The sequence below is a fragment of the Lonchura striata genome, chromosome 2 (genome assembly GCF_050655825.1).
Source record: "Lonchura striata isolate lonStrDom1 chromosome 2, ASM5065582v1, whole genome shotgun sequence".
Lineage (NCBI taxonomy): Eukaryota > Metazoa > Chordata > Aves > Passeriformes > Estrildidae > Lonchura > Lonchura striata.
The window spans coordinates 134,832,142-134,845,136 of NC_140704.1; the positions used below are offsets into that span (position 1 = coordinate 134,832,142).

The 12,995-nt window shown below is 37.3% G+C and overlaps 1 protein-coding gene across 13 annotated transcripts in view; it reads left to right on the forward strand.

The window, feature by feature from the left end:
- MATN2 (matrilin 2) overlaps positions 1–12,995 on the forward strand; it is a 68,084-nt gene that overhangs the window by 34,671 nt on the left and 20,418 nt on the right. For 11 of the 13 annotated variants that reach the window (XM_085572374.1, XM_085572383.1, XM_085572382.1 and 8 more), the window contains 3 exons: positions 2,729–2,851; positions 6,799–6,921; positions 10,795–10,917. In XM_085572374.1, the coding sequence (XP_085428500.1) occupies positions 2,729–2,851; positions 6,799–6,921; positions 10,795–10,917 (369 nt within the window). The remainder of the gene's footprint in view (positions 1–2,728; positions 2,852–6,798; positions 6,922–10,794; positions 10,918–12,995) is intronic. The other 2 variants (XM_085572376.1, XM_085572384.1) reach the window with 1 other exon arrangement.

Here is a 12,995-nt window from a genome sequence, read left to right on the forward strand (position 1 = left end):
GTGATACTAATTGCTTTATTGACATGTACCAGCCAGTTACCTGAATAGCAATAATTATATGAAATCTCACAGTCAGAACTCACAAGTATCCATTCAAGCTGACCACTGAACAACCAACCACTCTGAGAGTTTGCAATGCATAGTTTATGAACTAATTTATAGGCTAAACAGTACTTGAAAATGTCTGCTCAGAGGTAAATCTGGCTTACAGGGCACTATCACTTTGCCTTTTTTGAGGTGTTTTTCACATGGACAAAGTCCTGTCACTGAAAGCCTTCTGGTAATGAGCTTTCTCCATCGTGCTGCTGGACACTCAGTCTCTCCACCTTGGTGTTGCTGGACATGCTGTCCTCTCTTTCCTGGCACTAGTGCTAGACTGTATCCATCTTGCTGCAGTTGTTGGGCTTGGTTCCCCTTTTTCTGGCAGTAGTTTGGCTTCTGGCACCTCTCTGCAGTCCTGGCACTGCTGGATTTTTTTGGCTGCTTCTTAGGCTCTTACGAATCTTCCCTGAGTCTGCTCTGTTCTTCCCTCACATTCTTTTTCATTCTCCTGATGCATTTATTTGCTTTACACCTTTTTCTCCTACCCTTCTCCTTAACTTCCTTCATCCTCCCAAGCCTGAATAACCTCTATAAACATCCTAGGGCTAAAACAACCCCTTATGAGAAAGGTGAGTCCATGGTTCAGAGAGGACAATGTAAGCACCCAGAGTGCAGAACTGCTAACTGGAAGTAAAAGGTGGTTCTCATCACTTACTAATACCAAATGAGAAAAACAAGGTGGAACAAATATGCAGAGATGACAACTGAATTAATAGTTTGCTCACTAAAAAGGACACTAATAAATAATTTAGAAAAAAAAAATCTTATTTAAATAGACATGAGATAAAATTCAAAACAGTGAACTCTCAAGTTTTCACATTCTCATGTGTATCTCATGACTCATTGTAGAAATACGCTTTTCTCCCAGGGAGAGTATATATGGGCATGGTTCAAAGCTGTGCCAGGGGAAGGTTAGACTGGACATTAGGAAGCATTTCTTTACCAAGAGGATGGTCAAACACTGGAACAGGCTTTATCCAGGAGGTGGATTCTCCAAGCCTGTCAGTGTGTGAGAGGCATTTGGACAAAGCCGTCTCTGAACTGGTCAAGCAGTTGGACTAAATGGTCATTGTGTGTCTCTTCCAAGTGAATATTCTAGTCTCACTGTTATAATTTGGGCAGTTGTAGGTATTGCAGTAGAAATTAAATTTATTAAGGTTTAAATGCAGAGGAGGAGGTAACTTTACAGAAACATTCATATGGGCTATTTCCCAAGCATGATGCTAAATAGCATGTATTCATTGGCCTACCTGTTTCTTAATGTGCCTTTTAAACACTTGAAAATGTGCATGTTAGAATTAATTTAAGAGGAAAGCTAATTGTATGATACATAATATCTTTGAAACATGTATTCAGTAAATAGGTTTTAATATTAATTGATTCAGTCTGGACACAGGAAGGTTCTTGCCAGGAAATTGGTATCATATGGTAGCCAATAAGTAACTTAACTTGATTCAACGCAAATATTCTGAAGGGTTAAAAGAAACTTTCACAGTAATTGAATCTGCTTTCCTGACTAGATGATGTTGCCTAAATATAGTAGCACACCTGAGTGTGCATGACTGAAGAAAGAATTGCTTGCATTAAAACAAATTACTGCCTCTTAAAGTAATTTGTGAGGTTCATCAGTATAAAGTAGTGAATAAACATACTCAGATGGCAAAGAGGAACCTGTCTTGGTATGAAGCTAAGCATATTACTGTCTTCTGCAGAAAGAATCAGGTACACACTTTCCTAATTTAGGGCTGGGAGCTCTTTGCAGGCAGAGCACCAGCTTTGTGACTTATCTTTAATTTCTTCTAAGACTTTTGTTGTGAAGATGAAGCTTATCCTGCAAAGAAATTTTAAAAATCCTTTAATTTCTTTAGCAACTTTGAATGGGCTTGACAGAGCAAACTCTGAAGTATTACTTTATTACCCTTTGGCAATATAAATTTTAAGTATAGATTTGTGTAATAAATGATCAGACTTATGAAATAGGTGGCAGGACTGCCTGTGACTTTCTTTTTTCCATGCAAAAGGCATAAGCAGAATATCTATGGTGAATATCAGCCTGAAGCTCTCAGGCTTTGTAGATGTAGCTGCTTCATACAGAACAAATCTGGAGCACATTAGAGGGAATGAATGTACTGTGACAGGCCTCAGTGTAGAAGATATGCCAAGATTCTCCTATATACTCAGACTACAGGAACAGCTCTTGAGAATTAATACAGCTGGGAGGGAACTAAGGAAAAGTAGAGCAATTCCAGGACTGGGACTTGAGAGACAGAAGACAGAACTAAGTCAAACAAACTTTTCTATGTCCTGGCCTACAGTGTGAACATCTGGACAGAGTTAGTCACTAAGGCATGGTTTCCAGATCTGAGAAAACATGTTGAGAAGGCTCCTGACAATCTGGGAGCTGATAAATGTTCAAAGTTGAGAAATTATTCAGGACTCATTTAAAATCTAATTTACCAACTGTTGTTGTGAGTGCACTACTTTTTGCAGACAAGCTTTTCAGGACAGCAATTACATCAGCTTTTCCTTTTTTTATAGCTACTGTGTTTCTCTAGAACCATAATATCTATGCATAATAGTTTTAATTTTTTTCCTAATTGCACATATTTGTCTTGTTCTTTTTCAGTTGTAGACTACTGTGCTTTGGATAACCATGGTTGCCAACACGAATGTGTTAACACCAAGGACTCCTATTACTGTAGATGCCACCCAGGGTTCATTTTAAATCCAGACAAGAGAACCTGTGGAAGTAAGTTGTGATAAAGTTTAATTATGAAAAGTTTATACTTCTGTCTTCCAGCTGTCAGCAGTAATCCTCCCACTGATCCTGGGAATGCTGACTAATGCATCAGGTATAGAAAACATAGCAGTGCCCTGGAAGCCAAAGGTCTTGAAAGCAAAGCAAGTTGTTTTGAGGGGAGGGTCTAAGGATAAAGGTCCCTCCTATGAACAGGAAACTTTTAACATGAAACAACTCTTTTTCAACAGCAAAAAGCTAAAGCTTTGCCTTGGGTTTTTCTTTGATTATTCTTTTTTTTTTTTTTTCCAGTTAGTATATAATCTCTCTAACTGGGTAAACAAACAAGTCTGTGCAAGACAACTTATAATCAGTTTGCTTTGTAAGATGATCTAAAATAATGAGTAGTTTCCCAATCAGCAGAAACATTGCAGTCTGTTTTTCTGTGGATTTTTCTCCAGAGTGAGTTCTCTAATGGTGTCACAAAACTCTGGCAATATCAGTATCTTCTACCAGGCTTCAATGTTTCTACCAGCTTATAGTAACTTCATGGTTTTGCTTGTTTGTTGTTTGTCAAATTTGATAACAGGCTAAAAAGACCAAAAATTACTGGAGTTAGGAATGGATGTGAAGTGGAGGGGATATGACAGACCAGAAAATATTCATGCCAAGGCTTCCCATAATTGAAAAAACAAGCTAAAACCTCCAAAGTGTTTAATGTCATAGCTCCTTTTCAGGAAATGTCAAGGGAAAACCTTAATGTACCCTCCTGGTTACCTTTCTTCATAAATGTGGGCTTTGATATAGAAATATTACTATTGTGCCTGTAAGCAGGCAAGCTCCATTAGTTTTAGATGATTGCTGCTGCTACTGCCTGTGGTGAATTTTCCCATATCATTGAATATGTTCAAACCTTTTTTCTGAAAAAATGCATCAATATAGCACTGCATTTATGTGTTTTCCCAGACTGAGGGGCATTTCAGTCCTTCTTATGAGAGACTTGGTTAGCCCATAGTCTTTATTTATATTGTGTATTGTGGTTGGTATCTATTCCACTTAAATTGAACATTTAGGAAGAAAACATTTAATCCAGTCTGTGCATGTGTTCTTACCATTAAGGAAAAGAGACATACACTTCTCAAAGGTGATTGTTCCCAGTTCTGGCACAAATTTTTGGAAGTGCCTGTATTTTCCTTGAATATACAGGGAGTCTGGATGACTTGCCAGACTAGACACATAATTTTTAGATGTTCAGAGACAGGTGAGATGAAATTTCTCCTTCTCAAGGGCCTGAGTATTTGTAGTGATTAACATCGTTTGTAGATTGTATTAACATTCCCATTTGTCAAGTGTCTGTCAGCTAAGGGCGGGTTAATTATACTTCCACATCCATATATATTTTAAATCTTATTTTAGTGTGCTTTTTGCTGCCCAAGGACAAGTTTTCGTTGATTTCTTTGATTTAAGGATTTGGAGTCTAAGCAGTGTTTTCTCCTCCAGTTTGAACCAAAGAAAGTCCTTAAAACTGCATAAACAATTAATATGCCTTGACTGATTTTTAGTTTATGGACTAAATGTATGCATTATTTTAACATATTTAAATTGATGGTGATGATTCATAGAATGTTGACATCTGAGGGAATATTCTGGGAAAGTAGTATTTCAGGCTTTACCTGTCTCTATCTTCTATCTGTTGCTTGAGACAGTATATTAGGCAAAAATAAGCACAGTAAGTGATTTACTAAGCCACTATTCCTTATACTTGATATCCTCTGAGCCTTGTGGATAAATTAAAGCATGAATGAAAGAACTGTGTAGCTCTTAATGCCCAAAAGTCAAGACAGCTGAGAGCTCTTCAGAGCAAAAGTGTCCCCTAGTTCCCACATGTTATGAATCACACTGAGTTTGCATCTGCATAAACAATGTGAACAAACAAACAAACTACAGATCACTGGATTTAAAATGTCTGCGACTTCAAAACTTCTAACATAAATTTCTACATATTTGGCTTATGTACTGAGTCTCAGGGATGATGGCCAACTAGTCAGGACTCACGCCCATGCCAGACCAGTTCTCTGCATCAGCAAGCAGGCCTGAGGTGCCCACTCCTGAGAGCTCGTGATTGTCTCAGAATCCTGACTTCCCTTTAAAAAATAGAAAGTAAGCCTTTATGCTCATGGCTACAAAGAAATGCATGGAAATAAAAGTGTTGTCCGTATGGTCATGCATATCTAACAAATGTTTTCTCTGGGAACCATTCCAAAGTTCTTAGAATGAAACACAAGGAGCAGTCTCATGAAGCCAACCTTGCCAACACCATCAGAATGCTCTATGGCTGGAAGAGCACAGCAGATTTGGTTTATCAGTGAGGCAAGTGGAGGACATTCAAGCCATTATTAAGGAGACTCCTGCCACTCTTGCTGCTCCCCTCAAGAGGACAGTTGGCAGCTTCTGCTTGTACTGGGTGCTGCTGTGCCTCAACTGTTGCTCTTTACGAAAGGCCTATTTGAATTCTGGGTTCACACAATTTGTAGCTGGGCAGGGCTCTGTTAATATCCTTAATCTGGGCTGTGTTAATGAAGCCCTGTGAAGTGTGTTTTTAGTGTCTGAAACAGAATAGCCTCAAGGTTTCAACAAAGATCATACATATTTTTCAGCCTTGTGGTCATCTTCAGAATCAGTTATCCAGGAAAATCTCTTCTTGAGTGAGCAAGGATTTGAGCAGGTAAATGCACCACAGCACTGCTTAGGTCCAGAAGGCATACAGCTGCATTCCTCTGGTGCACATATGTGGCTTTATGGGTTCTGTCTCTTCAGTGCCCTCTTGAAAAAAAATGTAATTTCTGACTTTCATTTTAGTGAACAGATATCTCCATGTTATGTATATATGTATGTGCATATGCTGTCAAAAAAAGCTTTGGTAAAGGAAATGTTAATTAATGTTATCAATGTTAATTAATATACAGAGTGCTGTTCAGAAATTATAACATAGTCCTTCCGAGTTCTCTTAGGAAGTCACATTCCACTTCATTTATTCTGAAAATATATGTGGTTTATTATCACAAAGGGCTTTCATCATATATAAAGACTCAATTCCATTAACCTGCCATGAATCCAAAGAAAGTACTGTCCCTGACTCTGAAAGCAAATCACCTCTGGGAATAATTAGTTAACTTCTGGGAATAATAAAACCCTCTGAGTTTTCAGGTTATATAATGAGGTGTTCAAAAGTACCTGGATGTCTTTTGAAGTGTAATTTATGTAATTTGTGACTTGTTTATCTACTTTTAGCAGTGACGAGGGGTTAGGAGCATTTTTCACTAATATAATTTAACTACGCTGACACTGAAATTCATTGACTTCATCAATAATGCTAAACTCTATAGGGGAAATATCTCAGTGCTTAGTGCACAATTGCTATCCTTTCTAAGTTACTTTATCCACAAGTGATAGCTGTTTCTAGACTGCTAATCTTCTCTTCCATGGGCATTTCAAATGGAAGAATTGTGAAACAAGCATTCAGAACTGTTAAAAACATCCACATTCCTGATGACCTGTTTGTCCTGCTGTGATCTAATGAACAGCATACAAAAGCATGTTTGTGTGTTTATTTCACATTGTCTAACGTGCTCTGAGTGAGTAGAGGCAATTTTGATGAGGCAACGTATAAGGCTTAGCTGCAAAATCTTAAGAAATGCTTAAGATTCTAACTTCTCTATTATATGAACTATTTCTGTTCTCTAATAATTCTTTGTACTATATGTCAGGTGTACATCAGTATAGCAGATATTTGGAAAGAAAGAATAATTTTATTTTCATGGTTTGAAACAATATGGTAAAACACCAAAATGGTGCCTAAGGAAACAAAAAAGGCAAAAGAAAACAAAATAACTCATTTTTACCTGGCTTATTTCTGAGAAATTATATTACTCACTGACACAAACATTTTTGTTGTTTAGAACCAGACTATTGTTCACTTCAGGACCATGGTTGTGAACAGGAATGCGTTAATACAGATGATTCCTATTTTTGTCAGTGCCAAGAAGGGTTTAGACTTAATCCAGATAAGAAAACATGCAAAAGTGAGTAATCCTTTGGACATAATAAAGTTAAACTGCTTTTATTTCTTGAACCTGCAGTGAATTGTTTCCCTTCTGAAAGGATGGACGTTTTCTCTGTAATTAAGTTTGAAACAAATGTTTCTTTATAAACTTGAATTTTAACTGGATGAATCATGCTGGGAAAGTATACATTTCTCTGTTTTTAGATTTATTTGTATATTAGGCATTTTTGAAGACTATTATGAAAACCTGAGAATTAATGTAGGAATCAAAATTACTTAAAGTAAGTTCACTACTTATTTGAAACTTTCTGGCCTTGGCTTGTAAAGACATGAGCAGCTTTGAAATGAAAAAAAATCACCTTGTTTTACCTAGTTGGTTTAGCCAAGGACAGATACATTTCATCAGCTTGGAAATGTATTGAACAGACAACACAGATATCAAAATCAACTTAGAGTCACACACAAAGCTTCACTGTTGCCTAAAAAAATTGTAAAAACATCACGAGCAATGTTCGTGTTATAAACCAGTCACATATGCCACTTGCTTTAGAAAGACATAGTGTTACAGCTCTTTTTTATTGGAGGCCTGAAATCACAGCAGATTTTTACTGTAATGTGTTAAAGTTTAGAGAGAATATATTCAGCAAAATGAAATAGCTGATCTCGTGACTCAGTTGTTGGGGAGAGAAAAATGTACTGATATTTTATGAATAATAAATTTGTTTGGAGCAATCTAATTCTATTTCTAGACACTCATAAAATGTATCTGGTTTTGAAACTGTATTTTTGTTCCGTTTTAAAGATATGTTCTCATAAAGCATTTTTGTCTGCAAAGTGCTGCTTTTGCACTAATCTGTCTTATTCTGCTTTTTATTATCTGTATGGTATTTTAATACATTCAGGTTTTTGTAGATTCAATAGCCTTGGTAGAGCAAATAGAACCAATAGAGCAAAGGAACAGCATCGTATAAAATATTTATTGCCAAGGATGTAATTGCAAATTACAGGCAAATTGCAATTCCCATTTGGGGTATTTTTCCTTATGGGGCTTTGGATTTGGCTGCAAATCTGATGATGTTTCCAAGATTAGGCTCCTATTCCAAATCTTGTTGTAACAAGGGTCATGTTAGCGAAGCTTGTGAAATAAAACAGAATGTTTTCATATATGCCCTTTTCAGAAATCAGGGACAGTAGGTGAGTGGTGACAAGCACCAGGCATTCCTCCTTCACCACCACATGGGACTTCTGATGACTACAGGAGGAGATCTGTGGGGGTCAAAGCAAAGCCTTAAATAGCTGAGTGTTTGCAGTCTGCTCTCAGATCCTCATCTCACTGTCAGCTTTAGTAGGTGTCCAAAGCACAGTGTTGTTTAAGAAAAGTGAGTTTTCTAAGGTGTTTTACTTTAGAAGCCCTTATGTCTGGCTTCAGTTTTTCTCTCCACAGAAGTAAAGCTCTGTGCTTTAGGTCAGCATGACTGTGAACATGAATGTGTTAACATGGAAGAGTTGTTTGTGTGCAAATGTCATCCCAGATACACCCAAGGACACCGTGGCGATACGTGCAGCAATGAGTGTGTCTCATGAGCTGCAGTGACTAGTTTGCTGTAAGGGAGAGGTGTCAACAGAGTGAGAAAACACTCCTGGGTCCCTTTTAAGATATTTCTGAATCATGCAAACCTATGTTACTGCAAAATCCATCAGAAGCCAGGCCTAGTGAAGTAATGCAATTGTGAGATCCCTGATCCAATTGAGAACTAAAGCATCATTTTCTCCAATCCAAATAACTTGGGAAATGTGTTCAGCCATTTCACTCAGAGGCACTGTCTAACACGAAGGCAGTGCTTGCTGCTGAACATCCATATCATTGCTATGGGCTGTGTAACCTGCACACCTCATACTGCTGTATGCTGGTGTGTGAGGATCCATCTCTTCTCTGTTTGCACCTTCAGTGATCCATTCAATGAAGTGTCCTTTTTCAGAAGAATGTTGCTAAACAAAGGATTGGTATTGCCCCAGAGAAACCCAACAGCACTGCCCACTTGGCATCACCCAGTTTTAGAAAATAGTTTTATTGCAGAGAACCATTTTGCATATCACCTAAAATATTGACAGCATTTTTCCTTTATGTACTTATGACATACTTTTCCAAAGGAATATTCAGTCATTTAAGTTTTTAAAAAACTTGTAGGACAGAGAATAATAATTTTTAAATAAACTGTGATAAAGGTGTGTGATTTAAGGTGATCTGGATGAGTTACTTTTGACAGTTATGGTTTTAGACTATCTCAAGATGAATTTCTAAAAATTAATATCTCCTATGTCATTCCTTGTTTGTAAAAGCAGTGAGCCTTCCCCATCCTTTCCCCTGCTTGCATTTTTTTCTTTTACACATGTAATAAAGCACATACTATTACAAAATTTACAGTTACAATGGTTTCCAAAGCCTGGTAATTAGCATGTTTGTGATTACTGCACTCTTTGAAAGAGTGTGTTACAAAATTCTGCATGAGAGCCCCAAATATTTAAATATTAAAAATTCATGTTGGTGTGGGTGTTTGTATTGAAAAGATGGAGCCAAACAGATGTAATTTTTCACAGAGAATATTTTCTTTTTTTTTTTGTTTCCACATTTTTGTGTGCTCTGAGAAGTTACACAAGCCTCTTCATGATGATGTGAACTCTTGGAAAAAGGAGGAAGTTCCAGCTGGAACTTGCTTTAGCTAGTAAAAACTGACACCTCAGCTTCATTTGTTCAAGCTTACATTGTCTCTCTGTGTATAATGACAAATCTGGACCAATTACTGCAAACTCGTTGCTTAGTTAAATAAACTAATAAACAGAAATATTTAAAATAAGTGATTTAACATTAAGTACAGTTTTTTTTAAATGTAAACAAATTGCAGCCGACATGTCTGTTCACATCTGTAAATGATTTGCAAAGGAGACGTGAGACTATGTTTGTGTCTGAGGGTACTCCACTACTTTTGATCAAGTTAAGCTAAAGTGATTTGGGCCTATATAATTAAAACTAGCCATTAAAAAAACAGCACACAAAACACTATGAAGAAGTTCAAAGCTTTTTTCCTAAACTGTCCTTTTTCTATACTCACAGTCAGCAAATTGCATAGTCCATGTGCAAGGGCACGTATCTCACCCTACAGCTTTGCTGTCCGCTGTGAGGAAATGTATTTTTTAAATCAAATTCACACCTCTCTCCCTTCCTCCACCTTTTGTCTTTCACAGAACTAGTTGCATACAAGACTTAAAAGACATATTCCATTTTATCTTACTTGGAATAGGAATAGGAAAATCAAAGAAATGGAACATGTTAAGACAGTCTCATATTCATAATTGCTATCTGTCCCCCATGAGGCTTTAACTGCTTGAACCTGTTGGCAGGTTAAAGTTTTAAACTGGTGATTTCTTATCCTGTTGAAAAAAGAATCTTATCTTTATTAAATAATCTGAAAGCCATAATTTCTATTTTAAAAATTACTAATACTCATATTCTCTGTGAAAATTTAATGGGGAACAGATGAGAGAGTCCTGCTTTTTAAAGAAGGAAAGCATGATTCTGTGGGTGAAACCTGTGGGTGAGACTGGGCTTCAGGATTCTCCCTTCTGTCCACTTTGTGTTAGTTCAATCACATTGTGATTTTTGGCAAAGTAAATCTACCCTTCACCAAGTTTGCTATATGTCAGGTGGGGTTGATGTATTAATTTCACTTAGGTGTTGTTAATTGACTCGGGTTACTCAAGTAGGTGGGGATACTTGCATAAGTAAAAACCTGGACCAATCTTTTCCCCTTGCATCATGTACTAACTACAGTGTTATAGTTTATGTATCTAAGACATCAATATGATTTCTACAATCATTAACACAAATCAATAGGAGTGGACCACTGTGCTGAAAGCAATCATGGCTGCGAGCAACTGTGCCTAAATACAGGTGACTCCTACGTCTGTCAGTGCTCTGAAGGATTTGTCATCAATGAGGACCTAAAAACCTGCTCACGTGAGTCTAGCAAGAACAACCTTTATTTCAGCTCCCTTGGGAAAAGTTTTTGTTTCCATACAGGGAAAAGAACTCACCTTTATTCTTACAGTCTGCATTTCAGTAATACTACAATAATTATTTGAAAGCAGAAAAAGTATTTAGGAAACAATACTTGTCAAGGTAACTGTTAGTCCTCATATATTCAGAAAAGTTTTGGGAGACCTATTCATCCTCAGGTTTGAGGACAGTTTTTCAGTCACATGACAAATGTGCCTGACAGGTCACCTGGAGAGCTGTGTCCCCAAGGCACACTGCCCCACCTTAACCTGGGGCATGAGGAGAACTGAGAGCCCCACACTGAGCTTTGCATTTAGCATGGGAACCCTTAATAAGTGAGCAGTTGTCCTGGCTGCTCTCCATTCTTTATAAATCTAATGAGCATTGAGAATTTATAAAATTTCACAGTTGAATGGCCTCCTTTCCTGGAAAAATAATATATTGAAAGTGCCAGAAAAAGAAGACTATGAGTGCATTTTACCTGTTGACTTTTTATGGACCTCTTTGGTGAGAGTATTCTGTCCACTTTTTCCAGATTTTGGAGGTACATCATCTTTCAAGCTTGTAGAGTGTTGGAGCAGCTCTAGAGTTTGCCCTTTTTCTTGCTCTCAGGCACAAAGTTTTAAGAGAAGTCAAACTGCAAGTCCTCAGCCACAAAAATTATCTAGAGAGAAGTGAGCAAATCAGCAAAGGCAATTTGTTTTTGTATTTTATTTATCCTTGTATTTGCTTCCATAGCTCCATCCAATACTTTGACAGATTTTGCTTCTGTCTGCCACTGCACTCTATAGAAAGGGGCAGACAGTAACACAAAAGTATGATTAGTGTACATGTAACAATAGAGTCTACTAAAAACAATTCCTTAGATATTTATCTGCAGTACCACTGAAAATCTAGAAACAGACAAATAATGGAGTTTTATCAACTTGCAAACAGAAAATCAGTTTTCCTTCCTAGTAACAAGAGATGATTTTTCATTCCTGAGTTATTTTCCTCCAGGCTGTACTTGGAAACCTATCAGCAGCAGAGTTCAAGAAGCATTTGGACAACATTCTCAGGCAGATGGTGTGAGTTTTGGAGCTGTCCTGTGCAAGGCCAGTAGTAGGACTTTGATTGGTCCTAGCAAGTCCTTCCCAAATCAGGATATTCTGTGATTCTATGAAAATGGTGCTGAGTGCAATGAAACTGAGCTTTTTTGAACAGCTCCTCTTCTCATAACCCTGTCCTCATATATATTTAGGAAAGATTTGTCCTATTCCTGAGCTCTAGATGAGATGTTGAAACCTCGTGAACATTTTTAGGCTACCAGAGTTTTGGCACTTTGCAATTTCCTGAATGATAAGTTGAGTGGAAGGGATTATCATTTAACATATACCAATCCTAGTGAGAAAACATCTGGGACGTTCTAGTCTTATATACACTGGCTCAAGGATCTTAAGAAAGCTATGGGAACACCTGAATTGTAACCAAATCTGTATTCTGACAACTCATTACTAAAAACTTAAGTGTGTAGCCAAGACACACAAGCTTTATAGACAGTAGCAAGTCCTGCTTGCAAACTCTCAGGAGCCCTAAGTCTTTATATTACAGAGAAGAGACGCTTGGGAAATTTGAGATGAAAAGTGATCCACATTTGATACACACTACACACTTGTACCACATTACACACTTGTAATTTGCAATTCTTTGTAAAATATTGAATAGTTCAAGCCAAATCCCATTGACATCCGAGAGGTTTTCTTCTTGCTGCCACGGGAACTGGGTCAGGTCCACAAGTGAGTTCTGGAGACTGCCACCTTCACTTCAGACCATTTAGGGACTATTTAAAGAATGTTCACAAGGTAGCTTTTATGTCTTTGCCAGTGTCTTATAAAAAATCATTGCCAAAGTATTTTGGTTTTTAAATCCACTTTAATCCAATCCAGACTCTGTTTAGTTATATTAAACACAGAAAAGTATGAGTTCTCAACTCCACTTAAAGTAAAAAATGAAAAGTAGGACCTCTAGGACCTCACTAGGACCTCTTACATTTTATTGAA